The following is a 25,034-nucleotide window of genomic DNA, read 5'->3' as shown; positions in this document are numbered from 1 at the left end:
AAGCTGGAAGAAAATAAGGAGGTTGAAGCAGTTGAAAAACCAGACTTTAGGAGAGGACATTATGGTGACCTTAGAAATTTTTTTAGTGAGTATAATTGGACAGACTTGATGCTAGGCAAGGAAGTGAATGAGATGTATGTCAAGTTTTGTGAAATATATGATAAAGGCACAAAAAAATTGATACAAAAACAGAGATGCAGAACTAGGAAACAGGATTGGTTCAATAGAAATTGTGAGAGAGCTAAAGACCAAAAGACACAAAAATGGAATCAATACAGGAAGAGGCCGAACCCCCAAACATACCAGCGATATAAAGATGCGAAAAACAACTACACGGCAGTGAGGAGAGAGGCAGAAAGAAATTTTGAAAAAGGGATTGCAGACAAATGTAAAACAGAACCAGGTCTATTCTATAAATTCATAAACAACAAATTGCAGGTAAAGGATAATATTCAGAGGTTGAAATGGGAAATAGATTCACGGAAAATGAAAAGGAAATGTGTGAAACACTAAACGAAAAGTTCCAAAGTGTGTTTGTACAAAATGAAATCTTTAGGGAACCAGATACAATAAGAATTCCAGAGAACAACATAGAACACATAGAGGTGTCTAGAGACGAAGTGGAAAAAATGCTCAAGGAGCTCGGTAAGAACAAAGCAGCTGGCCCAGATGGCGTTTCACCATGGGTTCTGAGAGAATGTGCATCTGAGCTCAGCATTCCACTTCACCTGATCTTTCAGGCATCCCTGTGTACAGGAATCGTAGCAGACGGGTGGAAACAGGCTAACATAGTTCCAATCTACAAAAGTGGCAGCAGGGAAGACCCCCTCAATTATAGACCTGTATCATTGACAAGTGTAATAGTGAAAGTATTGGAAAAACTAATCAAAACTAAATGGGTAGAACACCTAGAGAGAAATGATATAATATCAGACAGACAGTATGGTTTTCGATCTGGAAGATCCTGTGTATCGAATTTACTCAGTTTCTATGATCGAGCCACAGAGATATTACAGGAAAGAGATGGTTGGGTTGACTGCATCTATCTGGACCTAAAAAAGGCTTTCGACAGAGTTCCACATAAGAGGTTGTTCTGGAAACTGGAAAATATTGGAGGAGTGACAGGTAAGCTTCTATCATGGATGAAAAATTTTCTGACTGATAGAAAAATGAGGGCAGTAATCAGAGGCAATGTATCAGAATGGAGAAATGTCACAAGTGGAGTACCACAGGGTTCAGTTCTTGCACCAGTGATGTTTATTGTGTACATAAATGATCTACCAGTTGGTATACAGAATTATATGAACATGTTTGCTGATGATGCTAAGATAATAGGAAGGATAAGAAATTTAGATGACTGTCATGCCCTTCAAAAAGACCTGGACAAAATAAGTATATGGAGCACCACTTGGCAAATGGAATTTAATGTTAATAAATGTCATGTTATGGAATGTGGAATAGGAGAACATAGACCCCACACAACCTATATATTATGTGAGAAATCTTTAAAGAATTCTGATAAAGAAAGAGATCTAGGAGTGGTTCTAGATAGAAAACTATCACCTGAGGACCACATAAAGAATATTGTGCAAGGAGCCTATGCTATGCTTTCTAACTTCAGAATTGCATTTAAATACATGGATGGCGATATACTAAAGAAATTGTTCATGACTTTTGTTAGGCCAAAGCTAGAATATGCAGCTGTTGTGTGGTGCCCATATCTTAAGAAGCACATCAACAAACTGGAAAAGGTGCAAAGACATGCTACTAAGTGGCTCCCAGAACTGAAGGGCAAGAGCTACGAGGAGAGGTTAGAAGCATTAAATATGCCAAAACTAGAAGACAGAAGAAAAAGAGGTGATATGATCACTACATACAAAATAGTAACAGGAATTGACAAAATCGACAGGGAAGACTTCCTGAGACCTGGAACTTCAAGAACAAGAGGTCATAGATTTAAACTAGCTAAACACAGATGCCGAAGAAATATAAGAAAATTCACCTTCGCAAATAGAGTGGTAGACGGTTGGAACAAGTTAAGTGAGAAGGTGGTGGAGGCCAAGACCGTCAGTAGTTTCAAAGCGTTATATGACAAAGAGTGCTGGGTAGACGGGACACCACGAGCGTAGCTCTCATCCTGTAACTACACTTAGGTAATTACACTTAGGTAATTACACACACACACAGAAGATTTTTGGACCTGTAAATTTGTAGACCTCATCCTGGAAACATTCTTGTATCAACATGTTAAACAAGCTACGAGGATGAGGGAAGGGGACGTTCCCTCCATGCTAGATTTGATATTTACCAGGAAGGAGGAAGAGATATTTGACATTCAGTACCTTCCTCCCTTGGGTAAAAGTGACCATGTCTTTTTGGGAATAAAGTATGCAATGCGTTATAAGCTGGAAGAAAATAAGGAGGTTGAAGCAGTTGAAAAACCAGACTTCAGGAGAGGACATTATGGTGACCTTAGAAATTTTTTTAGTGAGTATAATTGGACAGACTTGATGCTAGGCAAGGAAGTGAATGAGATGTATGGCAAGTTTTGTGAAATATATGATAAAGGCACAAAAAAATTTATACCAAAACAGAGATGCAGAACTAGGAAACAGGATTGGTTCAATAGAAATTGCGAGAGGGCTAGAGACCGAAAGACACAAAAATGGAATCAATACAGGAAGAGGCCGAACCCCCAAACATACCAGCGATACAAAGATGCGAGAAACAACTACACGGCAGTGAGGAGAGAGGCAGAAAGAAATTTTGAAAAAGGGATTGCGGACAAATGTAAAACAGAACCAGGTCTATTCTATAAATTCATAAACAACAAATTGCAGGTAAAGGATAATATTCAGAGGTTGAAAATGGGAAATAGATTCACGGAAGATGAAAAGGAAATGTGTGAAACACTAAACGAAAAGTTCCAAAGTGTGTTTGTACAAAATGAAATCTTTAGGGAACCAGATACAATAAGAATTCCAGAGAACAACATAGAACACATAGAGGTGTCTAGAGACGAAGTGGAAAAAATGCTCAAGGAGCTCGGTAAGAACAAAGCAGCTGGCCCAGATGGCGTTTCACCATGGGTTCTGAGAGAATGTGCATCTGAGCTCAGCATTCCACTTCACCTGATCTTTCAGGCATCCCTGTGTACAGGAATCGTAGCAGACGGGTGGAAACAGGCTAACATAGTTCCAATCTACAAAAGTGGCAGCAGGGAAGACCCCCTCAATTATAGACCTGTATCATTGACAAGTGTAATAGTGAAAGTATTGGAAAAACTAATCAAAACTAAATGGGTAGAACACCTAGAGAGAAATGATATAATATCAGACAGACAGTATGGTTTTCGATCTGGAAGATCCTGTGTATCGAATTTACTCAGTTTCTATGATCGAGCCACAGAGATATTACAGGAAAGAGATGGTTGGGTTGACTGCATCTATCTGGACCTAAAAAAGGCTTTCGACAGAGTTCCACATAAGAGGTTGTTCTGGAAACTGGAAAATATTGGAGGGGTGACAGGTAAGCTTCTATCATGGATGAAAAATTTTCTGACTGATAGAAAAATGAGGGCAGTAATCAGAGGCAATGTATCAGAATGGAGAAATGTCACAAGTGGAGTACCACAGGGTTCAGTTCTTGCACCAGTGATGTTTATTGTGTACATAAATGATCTACCAGTTGGTATACAGAATTATATGAACATGTTTGCTGATGATGCTAAGATAATAGGAAGGATAAGAAATTTAGATGACTGTCATGCCCTTCAAAAAGACCTGGACAAAATAAGTATATGGAGCACCACTTGGCAAATGGAATTTAATGTTAATAAATGTCATGTTATGGAATGTGGAATAGGAGAACATAGACCCCACACAACCTATATATTATGTGAGAAATCTTTAAAGAATTCTGATAAAGAAAGAGATCTAGGAGTGGTTCTAGATAGAAAACTATCACCTGAGGACCACATAAAGAATATTGTGCAAGGAGCCTATGCTATGCTTTCTAACTTCAGAATTGCATTTAAATACATGGATGGCGATATACTAAAGAAATTGTTCATGACTTTTGTTAGGCCAAAGCTAGAATATGCAGCTGTTGTGTGGTGCCCATATCTTAAGAAGCACATCAACAAACTGGAAAAGGTGCAAAGACATGCTACTAAGTGGCTCCCAGAACTGAAGGGCAAGAGCTACGAGGAGAGGTTAGAAGCATTAAATATGCCAAAACTAGAAGACAGAAGAAAAAGAGGTGATATGATCACTACATACAAAATAGTAACAGGAATTGACAAAATCGACAGGGAAGACTTCCTGAGACCTGGAACTTCAAGAACAAGAGGTCATAGATTTAAACTAGCTAAACACAGATGCCGAAGAAATATAAGAAAATTCACCTTCGCAAATAGAGTGGTAGACGGTTGGAACAAGTTAAGTGAGAAGGTGGTGGAGGCCAAGACCGTCAGTAGTTTCAAAGCGTTATATGACAAAGAGTGCTGGGAAGACGGGACACCACGAGCGTAGCTCTCATCCTGTAACTACACTTAGGTAATTACACTTAGGTAATTACACACACACACGTATGGGTGTGTTTTACATAAAATAACAAGAGTATCAACACTTAAAAGTGTCCTCTGCAGTTATTACACTTAAATTACATTAAATTTAATCATTAAATTCATATATGAATTTCACACTACAGTATAAAGTTTGACACACTATTACATTACAGGAAAATAAACAGGAAATATTAACAATCGTACCTAATATACACTGAAGTATATCCACATTGTTTTCATCAGTCCAGAAATCATTTGTAGGAAAGTCTTCCCTAAATGCTCTTTCAATCTCCTCCTGAAAGAAGAAACATTAACATTAATTTAGGAGAAATCTGTAAATGATGCTACAGTAATAAGGAATGGAGTACACTTATGTATCTTATTACAATGTGTCCTCATTTGAAGGAACTATATAGGGCGAGGTCGATTTGTTCTGTATGTCGGCCCCAGACTGTCTCGCACCTCCATGTGAAAAGAACAAAATCTTACATCCATTATAAACTAAACAAAAATCACAAAATCTATTTGTTATTTATTTATCATTTTGAACATGGCACATGATAGAACCATCATTAGTGAACAATTCCATATCAAAATCATAACTCTGTGGCTATTAATGGAGGCCGCAAATATAATGTAATGGCCTGGATTTCCATAAGCTAACTGTATCAGTCTTGGTATAAATATTCATAAAAAATCCATTTATTATGAATTCTTCATTTTCATTGTGGCATTTGACAGAGCACTCACAAACAATTTGGTAAACAAATGTTACATTTATGAACATTATTAATCCTTAAACTGTGCAAAGCTACATATGACGTTTCGAGTAACTGACGCAAAAGTGCGCATCACTGTATATATAGTTTTGGAGTACTACACAAGGTTTAAACGGTCTGCGGATACATTGGGTTCACATCACCTTCCTCAGGGCTCTTGTAAACAGACGCCATTTAAAAATAAAAATCGTGGGCAACATTCCTGGGTGTGAGAGCCTCAGTACTGAGTGAGCCACCAAGGCTGGCGCACACAGCATGAGCTCACAGCATTGCTGTTCAACTTGTGACCACAGTATCGCCTAAAAAAACAGCGTTGAATGTAATGAAACACCATTTTCTAGGTGAGACCCGGAGGCTCCCTGGAGCTTACTGGGCTGATATGCTAATGTCAGACTTTGGCATCAGTCATGTGTATGGAATTCAGTGGGCCTACCAGGGATCACGAGCCAGAACGTGGCTCCCCTCAGAGAGGCATGGGGAGCAATAGCCTATAGAAACCACTGTGTGGTTGGAAGCATTCTATGTTTGCCATCGACCGGGTCAGGCACCCAGAAAGGTAAGCATCCCAAAACAAACCCCTATTCTGATGAAAATTTTGCTAAGAAAAGTACAGGAACCCCGGTTTCCTGTACCCACCGAAGTGGGTGAGGTCCACCTCGAGGCGTCCGAACGTCCGCCAAAGCCAACGGAAGGAAGCAGCGTCTGTTGTCCATTCCGTGGACAGGGGAACGAAACGAGACAGGCCATCAGCCAAGACGTTGGACACTCCCCACATGTGAACTGCCAGGAGAGCCAAACCCCGAGAACTCAGCAGACAAGTCACCCGAAGCGACCAGCCCCAAAGAGCCAAGGACCGCATCGAACCTTACTCAGTTCAAGCAATGAACCACCAGGAAGCAGTCTGAATAGAGCCAGATTGTCGATTGTCGATTGCTGTGGGCGACCCGAACCCTCCGAAGAGCAAACCACACTGCCGCGAACTCCCGCACCGTGCTGTGGGGTCGACGAACGGACGGACCCCACTGTCCCTGGCCGGCCTGGTGAGCACTGGCCACAAATCCCCAGCGAGAGACGACGTGTCCGTAAACACATCGAGACAGGGCTCGAGCAGGCACCAAGGCACTGAACCCCGAAAAACCCAAAGAGGAGGCCGGCGACGCAGCGGCCGACACAAGGTCCCTGGGGGACGAACCCAGTGATCGCTAGAGAGAGGCGGAAGAGACACCCCCGAAGGAACCAGAATAGCCGTCAAAGCCAAACCCGACCCGGTGGGTACACCAACATCTTGAAGTTCAAGCTCCTGTACAAACCCTCGAGCAACCGCAGGGTGACCCGGGTGACCCCAGAAACAGGCTCAAGCGAGACCGCAGCCGCAGGAGAGATTCCGGAGTTAGAGACAAGGAAGCAATCCGAGAATCCCACACAAGACCCAGCCATGTCCGAACCTGGGAGAGAACCAGATGGGACTTCCTTCAGTTCACCAAAAACCTGAACCCGGTGAGTTGGGAAAGAACCAAATCCTGGCTAGCTAGCAGACAAAAGGACCGGCTGGGAGCCCGGACCAGCCAGTCGTCAAGGTAGGCCAACACCCGAACACCTAACAGACACAGACGGGCCACAATGACCCATGTAAGGCGTGTGAACACACGAGGTGCCAGATTCAACCCGAACGAGACACAGAAAACAGGAACCTTGACGCCCCACAACAAAACCGAGCCAGTCCCTGAACCCCGGATTAATCGAGACGTGCCAATAAGCATCCCGGAGGTCCAGAGACTCCATCTAAGAATCTGGCTGCAAAAGGAGCCAAACCTGGGACAACGTAGTCATCTGAGAGGAGGGGCAATGAACCCTGTGGCCCACCACGACAAGTGGAACCCCGAGCCCTGGCATGACCCCTCCAGGAAGGCCCCCCGCAACCCCCACAGAACCAACTAGTCAGACATGGGATGGCAACTGGCCGAAGCAGCCTGAATATACTGTGACATGGCCGAAGGAGCAAAAAGCAGAGGACAAAAAGGCGAAGACAACCCAAGAGCCAGGGCCCAGGCTGATTCCTGAGAGGAGGCAAGCACCGCCTGCCGACACGCGAGCTGGGAAGCATAAAACAGGGAAACCGCATCCCGCAAGATCGGCGCAAACATCTTCAACAAGGCAGCCGACGCGCGAGCCGCCGAGCCCAAGGCACTGGACCCCGGAACAGCCACGAGTGCCCCCCACATTCTTCCCAAACCAATTCAAAGACAGCTCCAGGAGGGAAAAAGAAGCGCAAGGCCGAAGCCAAGAGGCCCGAGCACGCAAATCCTCTGCTACCTGCGCAGCCGAAAGGGAGGGAACCTGCACATGGAGCTGTAGAACACCAACATCCCGGGGAAGGGCAGGAGCAAACAAGCACTCATTGAGGTGCTCAAGGTCGACCTCCAGGAAAACCTGAACCACTGTCGAAGCCTCGTGTCACTCAAGCGTGCAGAAACGACAAAAAGAATGCCAAGCCTCCAAAGTGAATACAGGGCAGTCCGCCAGCCAGGACGACTCCGGAACCTTGTAACAGACCCAGAAAGATAACGAAGTTCCAAACCTGAAAGACGACGGATCCATCACCGAGGCATAATCCGGGTCACGCAGGAGGTAAGCCGCCAGGGCTACCAGCACCGAAGACGGTTAGATGCGGGAAGCCGAAAACCTCCGGAAAGACGGAACCAACGCGCCCGAGGGAACACGGAACCGAACCTGGGGAGGGGCAGACACCAAATCCAACTCATACACAGAGGGGAGAAAAGTGAACCCTATTCCTTGTAACAATAAGCCCCGCTCTGAGGGTAGAAAAACCCAGGCAGGGTCCAGTGGGGCCCAAGGCCCCCCAAGTCAGCCCCTCCCCAGCCCCAGGATCTCCTTCCTTGGAACCTGGGGCAGAGTCATTTCCCCAGAGCACTGGCCCCTAAAGAAAAGGCCGGCGCAGCCATGTAAGCCGAACAAAAGGGGGCCCACTGGTCAGACCCAGAGGCTTTGGCAGGGAGATCAGACTCGAATGCCTCTGTCGCCACACCAGAAGTAGCATCCCCGAGACTGCCCGAGACTCAAGACCATCTAAACCCTGCCCTGACTCCGACACACTCAGATGCTTTGGAGCCGGAAGCAGGGGGGGAGGGACCAGAACGAATCACAACAGGGAAAGGACGAGGGGGCGCGGACTGAACCAAGGACGAAGCAACCCCCCACCCCCAAGTTCAGGTCCCTATAGGCAAAACGGGGCAGCCTCAGGGCATCTGGGTGAGCAACCAACCTAGCACGTTGCAACAACCTAAAGCACACATGCAATGCCTGTGCCACCCATGCCCATAGAATATCATCGTGAGATTGGGTAAACCGAGTCACCAGCAAGCAACAGTAATCTCAGGACTCCGGGTGGAAAGTGTCACCGACCCAACAGGCAGCGTGACGGAGGCAAAAACCATGAGGGTCGTCTTGAGTCAAGAGGACCGAGCAGCCCTCGAACTCGCACGAAGCTAGGGGGGGACTCCGGGGACACATCCATCGGACCCACGCACCCCCTAGGGGGTTTTCCAGAGTCCTGAGTGTTTAAGAACTCACTCCCAGGTAATCCCAGGCAGGGTAATGTTAACCGGAACCTACAAATACCAAACAACTTTCTAAAAGCTGAACCCCAGGGACGTGTACTCTCACGGGGACCTAGCAGAAGGCACCACCAGAAAAGAACCATGCACAGGTCAGGCACAAAGGGGCATACAAGGCAGCTCCCACCCCCCTCCCACCACTAGGCAAAAACAAAGAAAAACAAAACCCCGCAAGAGGACAATGCACCCCAACGAACACAGCTGGCCACTGTGAATGGTGAAAACAAGCTGTGCAGTGCCCTGTGCCCCGCACCAAACTGCCTCTTACCCTAAGGTAAACAAGGAAGACAAAACCCCCAAACACCCAAAGGGTGGCCAAAAAACCAGCGTTGAATGTAATGAAACGCCATTTTCTGGGTGAGACCCGGAGGCTCCCCGGAGCTTTACCGGCTGATATGCTAATGTCAGACTTTGGCATCAGTCATGTGTATGGAGTTCTAGGGCCTACCGGGGACCACGAGCCAGAACCTGGCTCCCTCAGAGAGGCAAGGGGAGCAATGGCCTATAGAAACCCCCGTGTGGTTGGAAGCATTCTATGTCTGCCATCGACCGGGTCAAGCATCCAGAAAGGTAAGCATTCCAAAACAAACCCCTATTCTGGTGAAAATTGCTACCCAAGCCGAACTAGTGAATAGAACTCTTCAACAGAAAACAAGGAAACTAGTATGACGTCATACGTCACCGCGCCACTGTCTGCGCAGCTCCCCCCTCCCCGGGAGGGGGAAGGGGGAGCCCCAGACCTCCCACGCCGGCTATCCACCCATCAGTTCTGAGGCTGGATGTCAAAACACGCAAAAAACGCCGACCGGAGGGAGGGAGGGTTGCCGGGGAGCCTCCGGGTCTCACCCAGAAAATGGCGTTTCATTACATTCAACGCTGGTTTTCTGGGGGGAGCCCCGTCGGCTCCCCGGAGCTAACTACCCACAGAGGAAGGTCAAAGGGACAAAACCGGGAGGCGGACACCACGCACCCCCCAAGGAGGCGAGACAACCGGCAGCAAACGCCAACCCAAGGCGCCACAGCCCCGAAAATCCCGGGAACAACACGAGAACCACGAGCAGCAAGGCCCCTGCACGAACACCAAAAATCCATGCTCGAAAGACTGCAAGGCCACGTCGCCCAGACGGCAGCGAGAGCAGCGAAGCCACGAACGCCACAGGCATGAGGGAAGAACACAGGCAGCTTAGCCGCAAGAACACGGCTGACCACCCGGGACACCATCACCCGCGAACCGTGAAGAACAGAACAGGATCAACGCAAAACGCGCTCCAGACCCAAACGCCGTGGCACGCAAACAACAGCGGAGGGCCGCCACTGAACACAAAAACGACACACCCCCGGCCCGACCAACGAAGCACCAAAAAACCCTGGACCCCTCCAGAATGCAGCAGCCCCACCCCGCGCCAGAAAAGATGGAGACTGCTGCCATCAAACAACCAAAACGCTAAAACCGAAGGAGCAAGAAAACTCAGCGAACCGACCCCCAGAGGCAAAGGCCCAAAGGAAAGAGCCGACGAAAAAACACACCGGAACCGAAGGGGCACTACCAACCGAGGAGAAGACAGAGCACGCTGACCAGAGACCAGGATGGTGCAAGCGGCGCACGAACAGGCCGGAGGTGAAATGACGCACAAGACAGCTGACTAACGGTGCAGAAGCATCACCAAGACCGAAAGCAAGCTGAAGCGGCTCCGCCTGCGCCGCACGAAAAGAGGCGACAGTATGTGGCAAGACGACGGCCCCCAACCCCCACTAGAAAACCAAGCCGAGAGTAAACCAAGCTAACAAGAGGAACCACCTAAGAAGGGACAGGAAAAGGAAGGACCGCCAAAATACCCCATACTGCCGCCAAGAGAAGCACGCAGGTGGGACACCTACCACGAAGCCACCCGACCACCAACCGGAGGCAAGACCACGAGGTAGAACATAAGCAGCCCCGACAAGGCCCTCCCGAGCCCAGGAAAAAGGCGGAGCCGCGAGAAGATCTCGGGCGCGACCACCGAAACCCAGGCGGCACAAGGAGATGGAACGTCTGCCGAACAGAAAAACTCCGAAGCATGCAAGCCCGCCAGGAGTTCAGAAACGACGGGTCCGACGCGAGACATCGCAAGAACCCCCCCCCCCCCAAAAAAAAAAAAAAAAAAAAAAACAACCGGCAGGGCAAGCTAGGAAAACCAAAGAAGGCGGAAGGGTCGCCGCCAGAACAGGACCCGAACCAAGGGGCACGAACAACTGCAACAGACCGAGACAAAGAAGCACATCACAGGACACAGGCTGACCAACGCCTAAGAACACACGCAGAACATTCCTGCTGCAGAGGAGGCAGGAAGAAAGAGCAGAAGCACAAAAAAAAAAAAACCAGGAGAACAACCAGGGGTGGACAATCAGGCAGGGACAAAAACCCCACGCAATCCCCAGGCACAAAACGGCAGCAAAGTGCCACTCCACAACCGGACACAGGAACAAGGACACGCCACCGTGAAACACGGTACCAATGCACACGTGCAGCAGCAGCAACAGGCACCACTGCAACATGCAACATGTAAATAGCAATTCCCCTCTGCAAAGGCAGAGAACGGAGCAGGCAGACCCCAGACAGGGCCAACGGAGACACGACAAAACCCTGCAGGCCCAGAAACCTGCACCAGGCGACCGACGGCGGAGAAACCCCGCTCGATACCTGCTGGATGAGGTACTGGGAGCTCTTTTACACCTCAAGCCCGGCCCAAGGTCAGGCCAGACCGGCCAGAGGATGGCCCACCAGGCAGCTGCTAGGAGCAGTCCACCGGCCCACATACCCCCACAACCAGGACGGGCCGGAACTGCCATACGAAAACAGGCCAGTGCGCCCTGGAAGTCCACGGACGAACCAGCAAGAAGGCTTATGCTCGCAAGTAGGTCGTGTAACAAGCACAGACCACTGATGGTAATACAGTGTTCCCCAAAAGTGCCAATAGCACCACTGCACTCCACTGGTACTATCCCGCAAGTTCTACCAGATAGGCGGGACCCAAGAGCCAGAGCTCAAATCCTGCAAGCACAGCCAGGAGCCTCACCAGGTGAGTACAGAACCAACCCTACAACCCCCACACCTCACAACATTAAAAAAGGAGGGTCCCCTGAATGACTCCAGCATGGGTTGGACATGCACATGAGGGGGACAGGAAGGGGTGATAAAGGGACAGTCACTGGTGTGCGAACGGTCTCAGTCGTACAAAAATATACCTAAATAAAGACAGGTATATAAACACCGCCGCATCCAGCGCCCGGCCAAAAGACGCCAGACCGCAGAAACTCACCTGGCGAATGGTGGCTCGAACTTGACACGACTCAACCGTGCCCAGAACTTGGGAGCACTGCCAGGTGAAGACGCCAGAGCCGGACCCTGCCGGACCCACAGGAGAACAGGGAGAGGCGAAGGAGGCGGTCCACACCCATGACACAGGGAAAACCGCGGTGTCCTCCCCACAACTGGGAACCAGGACACCCCCGGCGCGAAGGGGCACATACCGCAGCCAGGGAGAAGAACGAGAGGCGAAGCACTGTAGCAAAAAGGGCGCAAAACCCCAGCACTGAAACACCGCCCAGACCAAAACAAACTCCACGGCGCATACGCATAACACGCTGGCCGAACCGCACACCTTCCCTGCGGGAAGGCGCCAGCCAGGACTATTGCACGAGAAAAGAAGCCAAAAGAGGAAGCAGGAACAATAAAACCGGCCAAAGAAGCAAAGAGCCCCCCAAAAAAAAAAAAAAAAAAAAGGAACCCAACCGGGCGACAAGTAGCCCAACAGGGCGACAACTAGCCCAACAGGGCGACAAGTAGCCCAACAGGGCGACAAGTAGCCCAACAGGGCGACAAGTACTAGGAGCCGACAGACGTTCCAATAATGCGGGAAGTAGCGAAAAACCTTCCCGTACCCTCGAGAACACAGAAGCCAACACTAGTCCCGAAGGCACACGAAGGCGCAGGCGCACCCGAGATCAGAAGTCACGCAGAACCCCATCGAACGGGGAAACATGACAAAAACACCGTCCCAAAAAGCGGGGGAGGAAACATCCACCCCCAGGACGGAACCAACCGACTTAAAGGCCAAGGAACCGAGCCCGGGGAGGGGCCGACGTCCAACAGCACGTACGGCGAGTGGGGAGGAAAGACCCCACTCCGCGTAACCACAAGCCCCGCCTAGAGGGGGATAAAAAACCCCACGGGGTCTAACGGGGCCAAGGCCTCCCCCAAGTCAGCCCCTCCCCAGCCCCGGGAACCTACACGACAGGCCCCGGGGCCGAGCCGTTCCCCCAAAGCCCCGGCCGTACCAGAAAACCGGGGCAGCCGTGAAAACACTAAGGAAGGGAGCCCACTGGCAGACTCATACAACACGGCTGGAGGAACAGGCCCAAATGCCCCCGTCACCACCCCGGAAGGGGAATTCCCCGAGACTGCCCGAGTCTCAACACCACCAAACACCCCGCCCTGAACCTACAGACGGTAAGGAACCGGATGCAGGCAGGAAGGGTGAACCAGGGGAAAGACAAGGGGGCGTGGATGGAACCGAAGCAACCAACACCCCCAAGTCCCAAAACGAACTACAACGGGGCAGCCCCGGGGCTCCCTGGGAGGAAACCACGAGAACGTTGCCACCACCAAGGCTCAAGTGCAACGCCCCTGCTGCCCGCACCCGCTTTGTTAGCACAACTGGGTAACCGAGCCATAACGAGCAACCAAACTCGCAGGACACCGGGTCGAAGGTGTCACCGACCCCACAGGCAGCAGACGGAGGCAAAACAGAGAGTCACCCAGAGACAAAAGGTGAGAGCAACCCTCAAACTCGCTGGAAGCGAGGGGGGGGCTCTGGGGTCACATCCATCGGACCCGCGCGCCCCCAGGGGTTTCCCAGGGTCCCGAGCGTTTACTTTAAGAGGACTCGCGCTCAGGTAATCCCAGGCAGGGTACTGCTAACCGGCACCCAAGCTACCAAACAACTTTCTAAGAGCTGAACCCCCGGGACGTGTACACTCACGGGGACCTAGCAGGGGGTACCACCAAAAATACTCAGAACACAAGGGACACCAGGGGCAAGAACGAAGGCAGACCCCCCCACCAGGTATATAAACAAAAGAAAAAGAAAACCCCGCAAGAGGACAGCGTACCCAAGCGGAACAGAGCCGGCCGCTATGATTGGTAAAGACAAGCTGCACAGTACCCCGCGCCCCACCAGTGCAAACACTGCCCCTTACTCTAAGGCGAACAAGGGAGACAGAACACCCGAGCACACAAAGAGCGGCCGAAAACCAAGCAGTAAACGACCAAGCAGGGGCAGGACCCAAGGAACTTGTGGAAGGTGGCCCCAAGCCCCAAGGGCAGTACTTACAGGGCACCTAGGGAAGGGAACCCTAGGCGCATGCAGCCCGAGTACTGAAGAATCACTCCCGGCTCACGCACCACCTAGAAAACAGACACCACACTCTAGGTACAGTGCTGAAACAACCACTGGAGCCGGAGCACATAACCATTGCCTATAGCATCAGCCGAAGAACTGATGGGTGGATAGCCGGCGTGGGAGGTCTGGGGCTCCCCCTTCCCCCTCCCGGGGAGGGGGGAGCTGCGCAGACAGCGGCGCGGTGACGTATGACGTCATACTAGTTTCCTTGTTTTCTGTTGAAGAGTTCTATTCACTAGTTCGGCTTAGGTAGCAATTTTCACCAGAATAGGGGTTTGTTTTGGAATGCTTACCTTTCTGGATGCTTGACCCGGTCGATGGCAGACATAGAATGCTTCCAACCACACGGGGGTTTCTATAGGCCATTGCTCCCCTTGCCTCTCTGAGGGGGCCAGGTTCTGGCTCGTGGTCCCCGGTAGGCCCACAGAACTCCATACACATGACTGATGCCAAAGTCTGACATTAGCATATCAATCTAGTAAGCTCCAGGGAGCCGAAGGGGATCCCCCCAGAAATGCCAAAAATATATGTTAATTATTTATGTATTTATTTATTTATTTATTTATGCATATACAAGAAGGTACATTGGGATTGTGAGGATACATAATATGGTAATTACAATCTTGTAAAGCCATTAGTACGCCCAGCGTTTCGGGCAGGTCCTTAATCTAAGAAAATTTTAAGTAGATAAATACTTGCAAAATTTATAAAAAAAAATGATAACAGTTACAAGGCAAGAAAAAAAAAAAAGATGAGAGAAAATTGTAGGTATATTAAAGCGCACAGGTAGCTCAGATTGATTGCAATGATAGCGTGAATGGTAGTTGACAAAAATTGGTAGGCACAATACAGCATATGGCTAGTACATAAAAGTAGACAGCAATGAACACAATAAGGTTGTTTGGGTTACATACATAAAAATTAGGAGATTGGATAACACTAGGTACAGAGCAAATTTAAAGCTCAGTGTAGGAAACTAAGATGAAATTAGGTACTTTTTGGTTTTGCTTTTAAATAAGGCAAAAGTTTAACAGCTTTTCAATTCACTAGGGAGTGAGTTCCATAGACTAGGTCCCTTAATTTGCATAGTGTGTTTACACAGATTAAGTTTGACCCTGGGGATATCAGAGATATTTATTTCTAGTGTGGTGATAATGGGTCCAATTACATCTGTTCAGGGTTAGTTATTATTCTGATAGCAGATTTTTGTTGGGTGATGATGGGCTTAAGGTGGTTTGCAGTGGTAGACCCCATGCACAGTTACCATAATTAAGATAGGGGTAGAGTAGTGCATAATATAGTGAGAGGAGAGCAGAGTTAGGAACATAATATCTTATTTTAGAGAGTATACCAACTGTCTTAGAGACTTTCTTAGTTATGTGTTGAATGTGGGTGCTGAAGTTGAGTCTCTTGTCTAGGAATTGGCCAAGAAACTTGCCATCATTTTTATTACTGATGTTAATGTTGTCTATCTGTAGCTGAATTGCATTTGATGATTTGCTTTCAAATAAGATGTAGCAAGTCTTTTCTATGTTTAATGTTAGTTAACATCCATAAGTGGACTTTTTTAATTCATTATTCACAACATTATTTAGTGTATGTGGGTTGAGGTCTGAATAGATAAGGGTAGTATCGTCAGCAAACAATATAGGTTTAAGAATATTAGAGACATTAGGCAGATCGTTTATATATATAAGAAATAGAAGAGGTCCTAAGATACTGCCCTGTGGCACTCCAATGGTAATTGGTAGAGTGGAAGAAGTTGTATCATTGATGGTTACATATTGGTGTCTGTTACTAAGATAGAATCGGATGTAGTCGAGGGCAAGGCCTCGAATTCCATAATGCTGGAGTTTAAGTAAGAGGTAGTTGTGATTAACAGTATATCAAAGGCTTTTCTTAGGTCAATGAAGAGTTCAATCGGAAACTCATTTTTGTCAAGGGCTGAGTAGATTACGTCAAGGAGACTAATGATTGCATCGTTGGTGCTCTTTTGGGACCGGAAGCCAAACTGGCAGGGGCCGGGTATGTCAAATTTTACGAAGTAGGAATTAGAGCTGTTTGTTAATAATTTTTTCAAATATTTTTGATAGAATGGGTAGATTTGATATTGGTCTATAATTGTTTATGTCCACCGGATTGCCTCCTTTATGAACTGGCGTCACTATTGCTTTTTTGAGGATATGAGGGAAGGTGTGACACTCGATAGATTTGTTGAACAGTAGGGCTATGGGTGGGGCAAGGGCATGGGAGGCGCTCTTGCATACAATGGACGGAATTTCAATGGTGTTCCCTGCCTTGGTTTTTAGAGAGTATGATGGACACAACATCTGCCGGGCTGATTGGTGAAAGGAGAAGAGAGTTTGGATAGCTGCCTGAGAGATATGTGTTAATATGTGTCTGGGTCTGTGGGATTTTACTGGCAAGATTAGCACTAACCGATGAAAAGAAACTATTAAATTCATTTGCCATTTCTAAATCAGTTGATGGTATATCCCCATCCTTGTAGAGTTTTATTTGGTTATGTGAGTGTTGTTTAGTTCCTAGGATACTAGAGATTGTTTTCCAAGTGCTTTTCATATTGCCTTTTGCTTCATTGAATCTATTCACATAATATGCAAGTTTTGCCTTTCTTATGATACTGGTAAGCATTGATGAGTACCTTTTAGCTACTTCCTTTGAAACTAGGCCAATCCTAAGTTTCTTTTCATTTTCATGTTTCTTGTTGACTGAGTTGAGAATGCCACTTGTGAGCCATGGATTGTTTAATCTTTTGTCAGTTACTTGCTTGGTAAGAAGGGGACAATGAAGGTTGTAGAGGCTTAGAGTTTTGGAGAGGAAGAGGTTAGCTAATGAATTTATATCCTGGGTATTATTGATTTCAGAATCCCAGTTAATATTGTGAAGTGCAACTGTAAGATTGCCTAAAGCTGATTCACTGTGTAGCCTAAATGAAAGTTTCTTGCTTTTTGGTGGTGTTATGTCCATGTTCACTATGAGAAAGGTAGGATAGTGGTCAGTTGTTCTGTCATAGATTATACCAGATACAAGGGGAGCTGTTATGTTTGTCCATATGTGGTCCAAGGTAGTGGCTGATGTTTGAGTGACTCGGGTAGGTTTGGTGATTGTTTCTGCCCGAAACGCTGCGCGTACTAGTGGCTTTACAAGAATGTAATTACCATATTATGTATCCTCACATTCCCAATGTACCTTCTTGTATATGCATAAATAAATAATAAATAAATAAATAAATTGTGGGGATTAGCATACAGGAGTTCATGCTGTTAAGGAAATAGTCAACTTGAGAGCAATTTTGTTGACCCAGGTCAATATTAAAGTCTCCTCCCAGAATGATGTGGTTTTTGTTGAGATTGTTGTTTATAATAAGATTCCTTAGGTTGTCTGAGAAAGAAGCTATGTTAGTATTGGGAAATCTATAGATGACTCCAATAGTCAAAGAGGACTTAAGGGATTTAATTGTAAACTGAGCAAAAGTATATTCACAGTAGTCATCTCTGTCACTAATAACACTGTTGCAGTGTTGTAATATAGATATAAATGTATCTCGGTAATATATAGCTGTGCCACCACCTTTTTTATTAGGCCTACAGTTATGAATGGCTTTATAACCAGCCAAGTTGTAGAGTTGGGTATAGTCTTTATTTAGCCAAGTTTCTGTTAAAATAATGAACGATAAGTTAGTACCTAGTGCTGTGAGTAGTGCATTTATATCGTCAAAATGTTTACCAAGTGATCTAACATTTTGGTTGTAAACTGATAAACAGGTGCTATTTTGGAGTTTGTTTTTAGCCTGGTGTGCTGTGAAATACTTGCAATAATGATGATCAATGTGCTGGTTGGTGTAGATATGAGACAGAAGATTTTGATCAGGATCAATATCAGTGTGCATAGAGATGCAGAGGGATCACGATACAAGATACACGATATAGCAAAACACAAGAATAAAAGCAAATACAATAAAATAGTAACAAATTAGAAGTAAAATAAAGATCCAATAGATAGCCAGGGAGGACACAGAAGTTAGATAAAATAAAAAAACAAAAAATCAGTAGAGACTGACAATATAAATGTAAAAAAAAAAAGAAAAATAATGATCATAAAGTAAAATGATCTTAAAGATAATTAGCTTAGTAATGGTTAATTAAAATCCTATAATTAGTATGAACCTAAGAAAACAAAGTGAGCTCAAATAGACAATTCCAAGAAAAAAAAAGATGACATGTAAATCTAAGTAAATCTAGAAATTTACTCAAATATAAATCTAAGTGTAAAAATAAACAGGGTGAGTATATTCATGTGGAAGATTTTACTATGATACTGAGGTAGATGCTTATATAAACAATTATACTATTAATTAATGCCAATAAATGATTACAAGAAACATACGAAGCAACTTTAAATATAACAGGGTAATAAAAAGCCCCTAGCTTTAGTGACAAGGGGATTAACTAAGACCAAATAATTAAGAGTAAAAAACAAGCAATATCAACAAAAAAACCAGCGTTGAATGTAATGAAACGCCATTTTCTGGGTGAGTCCCGGAGGCTCCCCGGAGCTATCCCAGGCTGATATGCTAATGTCAGACTTTGGCATCAGTCATGTGTATGGAGTTCTTAGGCCTACCGGGGACCACGGCCAGAACCGGGCCCCCTCAGAGAGGTAAGGGGAGCAATGGCCTATAGAAGCCCCCGTGTAGTTGGAAGCATTCTATGTCTGCCATCGACCGGAACAGGCACCCAGAAAGGTAAGCGCCCCAAAACAAACCCCTATTCTGGTTAAAATTGCTACCAAAAACCGAACTAGTGGATAGAACTCCCCAACCGAAGACAAGCAAACTAGTGTGACGTCACACGCTGTCAGCGCAGCTCCCCCCTCCCCGGGAGGGGGAAGGGGGAGCCCCAGACCCCCCACGCCGGCTACCCACACCTCCGCTCTTGAGGCTGGATGTCAAAAACGCGAAAAACCGCCGACCGGAGGGAGGGAGTGATGCCGGGGAGCCTCCGGGACTCACCCAGAAAATGGCGTTTCATTACATTCAACGCTGGTTTTCTGGGGGGAGCCCCGTCGGCTCCCCGGAGCTAACTACCCACAGACAGAAAAAAGAGGGACTTACCCAGGAGGCGGATGTCGCTCACCCCTCAACTCGAAGCCGAGACAACTGGCTGCAACCGCCGACCCAAAGCAACACAGGCCCGACGAGGCCCAGAGACATTCACAAGGTAACGAGCAGCCAGGACCCTGTTCGACCGCCAAAATCCCCGCACCCGAATATCAGACCAAGACATATTCCCAAAGACGGCAGCAAGAGCCGCGAACTTACGAACGTCATGGGCACGGGGATAGACCGCAGGCTGGCTGGACCTAATAACCCTGTGGACGACCTGAGAGACCCGAACCCGCGAACAGGGAAGAAGGGAAACCGTATCAACCCACAGCGCGTCCCCGGACACAGAAGCTGTGGCGCGCAAATAACGGCGAAGCGCCGCAACCGGACACAAAACATGATGCACCCCCGGCCTGACCAACCAAGCATCAACCACCCACGGACCCCTCCGGAACGCAGCAGTCTCATTCTTCGCCAGAAAAGAAGGAGACGGCTGCAAACGAACAAAACAATCACCACGACCAAAGGAGCAGAAACCCCTGCGCCGGAGGAGAGCATGAAGCTCCCCTACCCGACCCCCAGAGGCCAAAGCCAACAAGAAAAGTGCCTTGGAAAAACAATTCTGGACCGAAGGGGCCACAACGAAACGAGGAGATGAAAGGAAAGCGAGCACTCTGTCCAAAGACCAGGATGGCTCAGGCGACGCATGAGCAGGCCGGAGGTGAAACAATGCACGAGACAGCTTGCGAAACAGCGCAGACGTAACATCGATACCGAAAGCAAGCTGAAGCGGCTCCGCCAGCGCCGCACGATACGAAGCGACAGTGTTAGGCATAAGATGACGGTCCTGAAACAACCACGAGAGGAAGGACAAGACCACCCGAACAGACAAGGAGCTAACACGACGAAGACACAAAAAGAAACGGAAGGACCCCCAGGAAACTTCATACTGCCGCCGAGAAGAAGCCCTCAGGTGGGACACCAACAAGGAGGCCACCTGATCACCATAGAGATGATGATAGACTCGAGTCAAAAAAACCATACGCGAAGACTCGAGGAGAAGATCGAACCAGCCACGTGACGTACTGGCCCGATCTGCTGAAAGAGGCGGAGCCGCGGGAAAACCCTCGGGTTCGGACACCAAGCAACCAGCGCCTGAAACCAAGGCTGGGCCGGCCACCAAGGGGCCAGAAGGACAACTCTCCCCTGGTAAGTTTCTAAGCGAGTCAGGACTTGGAGCAACAGCCGAACCGGGGGAAAGAGGTACAGGAACCCCCACCTCGACCAGTCTAGCCGAAAGGCATCGACCCCGACGGCCTCGCGATCAGGGAAGGGCGCCGCATAAACGGGAAGACGCCGCGACCACGCCGACACGAAGAGGTCCACCTCGGGGCGCCCGAACGTCAGGCAAAGCCAACGGAAGGACTCGTCGTCGACCGTCCACTCCGTGGAGAAGGGAACGAAGTGAGACAGGGCATTGGCCAAGACGTTGGACACGCCCCATACGTGAACTGCCAGGAGAGCCAAACCCCGAGAACTCAGCAGACGAGTCACCCGAAGCGACCAACCCCACAGAGACAAGGACCGCATCGAACCCCCTGCGGTTCAGGCAATGAACCACCGGAGAGCAGTCCGAATGGAGCCGAATCATCCATCCGCGGGCCACCCGAATCCTCCCCAGAGCAAACCACACTGCCACGAACTCCCGCACCATGCTGTGAGCTCGACGGAAGGACGGATCCCAAAACCACTGGCCGGCCTGGTGAGCACTGGTCACAAAACCCCAGCCGAGAGACGACGCATCCGTGTACACATCGAGCGAGGGCTCGGGTAGGCGCCAAGGCACTGAACCCCGAAAAACCCGAAGAGGAAGCCGGTGATGCAGCAACCGACGCAAGGCCCCCGGGGGTCGAACTCTGCGATCGCGAGAGGCGGAAGGGGGAACCCCGAAGGAACCAGAACAGCCGTCGAAGCCAAACCCGACCCGGTGGGTAGACCACCATCGCGAAGTTCAGGCTCCCGCACAGCCCCTCGAGCAACCGCCGGGTGACCCGAGGGCCCTCCAGAAACAGACGAAGGTGGGACCGCAGCCGCAGGAGACTCTGGAGGGAGAGACAAGGAGGCGGTTTGAGAGTCCCAAACGAGACCCAGCCAAGTCCGAACCTGAGAGGGAACCAGATGGGACTTCCTCCAGTTCACCAAGAACCCAAACTCGGCGAGCTGGGAAAGAACTAAATCCCTGGCTAGCAAGCAAGCTGACTGGCTGGGAGCCCAAACCAGCCAGTCGTCGAGGTAGGCCAACACCCGAACACCTAGGAGACGCAAACGAGCCACCACAACCCGTGTAAGGCGCGTGAACACGCGAGGTGCCAGGTTCAACCCAAACGGGAGACAACAAAAGCGGTAACTCAGACGCCCCACAACAAAACCGAGCCAGTCCCTGAACCGTGGACAAATCAGGACATGCCAATAAGCATTCCGGAGGTCCAAGGACACCATCCAAGCTCCCGGCTCCAAGAGGAGCCGAACCTGAGACAGCATAGTCATCCGAAAGGAGGGGCAATGAACCCAGGGGTTCAGACGGGACAAGTCCAGAATGAACCGCAGGTCCGCGCAGTCCCGTTTCGGAACCGGAAACAGACGGGAAACCCATCTGAGGGACGACGTCGTTTCGACGACGCCCAAGCGTACCCACTCCAAGACGACTCAACAGAGCGCAGGGGAAGAAACCTGCCCTGCCAGCCCCGACCCCCCAAAGGGGGGAGGGGCCACCCAACGCCACTGCAGGCTGCGAGACACGACCCGAAAGGTCCACGAATCGTGGGACCAGGCGTGGGCGAACAGTGCAAGCCGCCCCCCCCCATTGCCCCGTCAAGGGGGCAAACCGCGAAAGGGCCGGCGACCCTTACGAGACCCAGAACCCCGCACAGCGCGAACACCGCGCCGACCAGACGAGGGAGGGTCCGCAGGAGGAGCCAACCCTGAACCTGACACCAGAGGCCTACCACGACGAGAGGAACCCCAAGCCCTGGCACGACCTTTCCGGGAAGACCCACCCTGGGACCCCCGGAAAACCAACAAGTCCGACATCGGACAACAAGCCGCCGACGCAGCCTGAATAAACTGCGCCACGGCCGACTCCTCAAACAGAAGAGGACAAAAAGGTGAAGAACGCCTAAGAGCCAGAGCCCAAGCAGATTCCACGGAGGAACCCAGCACCACCTGCCGACACACGAGACGGGAAGCATAAAACAGGGAAACCGCATCCCACAAAATCGGGGTGAACAGCTTCAACAAGGCAGCCGACGAACGCGCAGCCAAGGACAAGGTGCCGGGCCCCGGGACGGACCCAAGCGTCCTCACATCCTCCACGAGCCAATCCGAAGAGAGCTCCAGGAGGGAAAAGAACCACAAGGCCGAAGCCAAAAGGCCCCGGGCGCGCAAGTCCTCCGCAACGAGTGCCTCCGAAAGGGAGGGAACCTGCACATGGAGCTGAATCACGCCCACATCGCGGGGAAGGGCAGGGGCAAACAAGCACTCATTCAGGTACTCAAGCTCGCCCCCCAGGAAAACCTGAAGCACCGTGGAAGCTTCCTACCACTCCAGCGTGCGGGAACGACAGAAGGAATGCAAGGAATCCAGAACAAACAAGGGGCAGTCTGCTAGCCAGGACGACTCCGGAACCTCGTAACGGAGCCAGAAAGGAAACGAAGTCCCAAACCTGAATGTGGACGGATCCATTTCCGAGGCATAATCCGGGTCACGCAGGAGGTAAGTTGCAAAGGCCGCTCGCACCACACCAGGTTGGATGCAATAAGCCGAAAACCTCCGGAAGGACGGAACCGACGTACCCGGGGAAACACGGAACCGAACCCAGGGAGGGGCCGACACCAAATCCAACTCGTACGCAGAGGGGGGAAAAGAAAACCCCACTCCTTGTAACAATAAGCCCCGCTCAGAGGGAAGAAAAACCCAGGCGGGGTCCAGCGGGGCCCAAGGCCCCCAAGTCAGCCCCTCCCCAGCCTCGAGGTCCTTCACCACAGGACCCGAGGCCGAATCCTCTCCCCAAGCCCCGACCCCACAAGACAAGGACGGAGCAGCCGGAAAAGCTGGAGGAAGGGGGGCCCACTGGTCAAACCCAGAAGCTTTGGCCGGGAGACAAGACTCGAATGCCTCTGTCGCCCCCCCCCACCCCCTCGGTAGGGGCACCCCCCGAAGCTGCCCAAGTCTCGAGATCAAGTAACCCCTGCTCTGACCCCGAAACCCTCAGACGCTTCGGGGCGTCTGGTCCCCCCCCCCCCCCGAAGGGGGGGGGGGGACCAGAACGAACAGAAGGGAAAGGACGAGGAGGTGCGAACTGAACCAGGATCAAAGCGACCCCCACCCCCAAGTCCGGGTCTCGAAAAGCAAAGCGGGGCAGCCCCGGGGCATCCGGGTGAGCAACCAACCGAGCACGTTGCAACAGACGAAACCTAGACTGCAACGTACGCGCCGCCTGTACCCGAATAGAATCAGAGGATTGGGTAAATTGAGTCACAAGCAAGCAGCAAGCAACACTCACAGGACTCGGGGTCGAAAGTATCACCGACCCAACAGGCAGCGTGGCAGAGGCAAAAACAATGAGGGTCACCCTGAGACAAGGGGACCGAGCAACCCTCAAACTCGCACACAGCGTGTGGGGACTCCGGGGTCACATCCATCGGACCCACGCGCCCCCTAGGGGATTCCCAGGGTCCTGAGCGTTTACTTTAAGAGGACTTGCGCTCAGGTAGTCCCAGGCAGGGTGCTGCAAACCGGTGCTCAAAACTACCAAGCAAACTTCTATAGCTGAACCCCAGGGACGTGTACACTCACGGGGACCTAGCAGGGGGCGCCACCGAGGAGAACAGTGGAAGGGCAACAAGAAACTGAATAAAATGACAGAACCCCCAACCAGGCAAAAACAAAAAGAAAAACAAAACCCCGCAAGAGGACAGCGAACCACAAGGAACAGAGCCAGCCGCGATGTCGGGAATACAAGCTGAGCAGCACCCTGCGCCCCTACCAGTGCAAACTGCCTCTTACCTGCCAGTAACAAGGGAGAACAGAACACCCAAGAGCCCAACAGGCGGCCGAAAAACCGAAAGGTAAAACGGACCAGCAGAGGCAGACCCCGAGGAGCCTGTGGAAGGTGGCCCCAAGCCCCAAGGGCAGTACTTACAGGGCACCTAGAGAAGGCAGCCCTAGGCGCATGCAGCCCGAGTACTGAAGATAACTCCTGGCTCTCGCACCCACAAAACCAACACCACACGCAAAGCACAGTGCAGTAGCGACACCAGAGCCAGAGCACACGACTCATCGCCTATAGCATCAGCCTCAAGAACTGAGGTGTGGGTAGCCGGCGTGGGGGGTCTGGGGCTCCCCCTTCCCCCTCCCGGGGAGGGGGGAGCTGCGCAGACAGCGGCGCAGCGGTGTGTGACGTCACACTAGTTTGCTTGTTTTTGGTTG

The 25,034-nt window shown here is 49.9% G+C and overlaps 1 protein-coding gene across 5 annotated transcripts in view; it reads right to left on the bottom strand.

Moving 5' to 3' along the window:
* The window catches only part of LOC123760934 (uncharacterized), a 357,440-nt gene that overhangs the window by 301,480 nt on the left and 30,926 nt on the right, over positions 1-25,034 (bottom strand). For all 5 annotated transcript variants that reach the window (XR_011229455.1, XM_069330073.1, XM_069330069.1 and 2 more), the window contains exon 3: positions 4,772-4,862. Coding sequence is in view for 4 of the 5 variants with exons in the window: in XM_069330073.1 (XP_069186174.1) it covers positions 4,772-4,862 (91 nt within the window). In the remaining variant the exon portion in view is untranslated. The remainder of the gene's footprint in view (positions 1-4,771; positions 4,863-25,034) is intronic.

Source organism: Procambarus clarkii, chromosome 3 (genome assembly GCF_040958095.1).
Source record: "Procambarus clarkii isolate CNS0578487 chromosome 3, FALCON_Pclarkii_2.0, whole genome shotgun sequence".
Lineage (NCBI taxonomy): Eukaryota > Metazoa > Arthropoda > Malacostraca > Decapoda > Cambaridae > Procambarus > Procambarus clarkii.
Note: the sequence above shows the minus strand (reverse complement) of the source record. Positions and strands in the feature narration are given on the sequence as shown.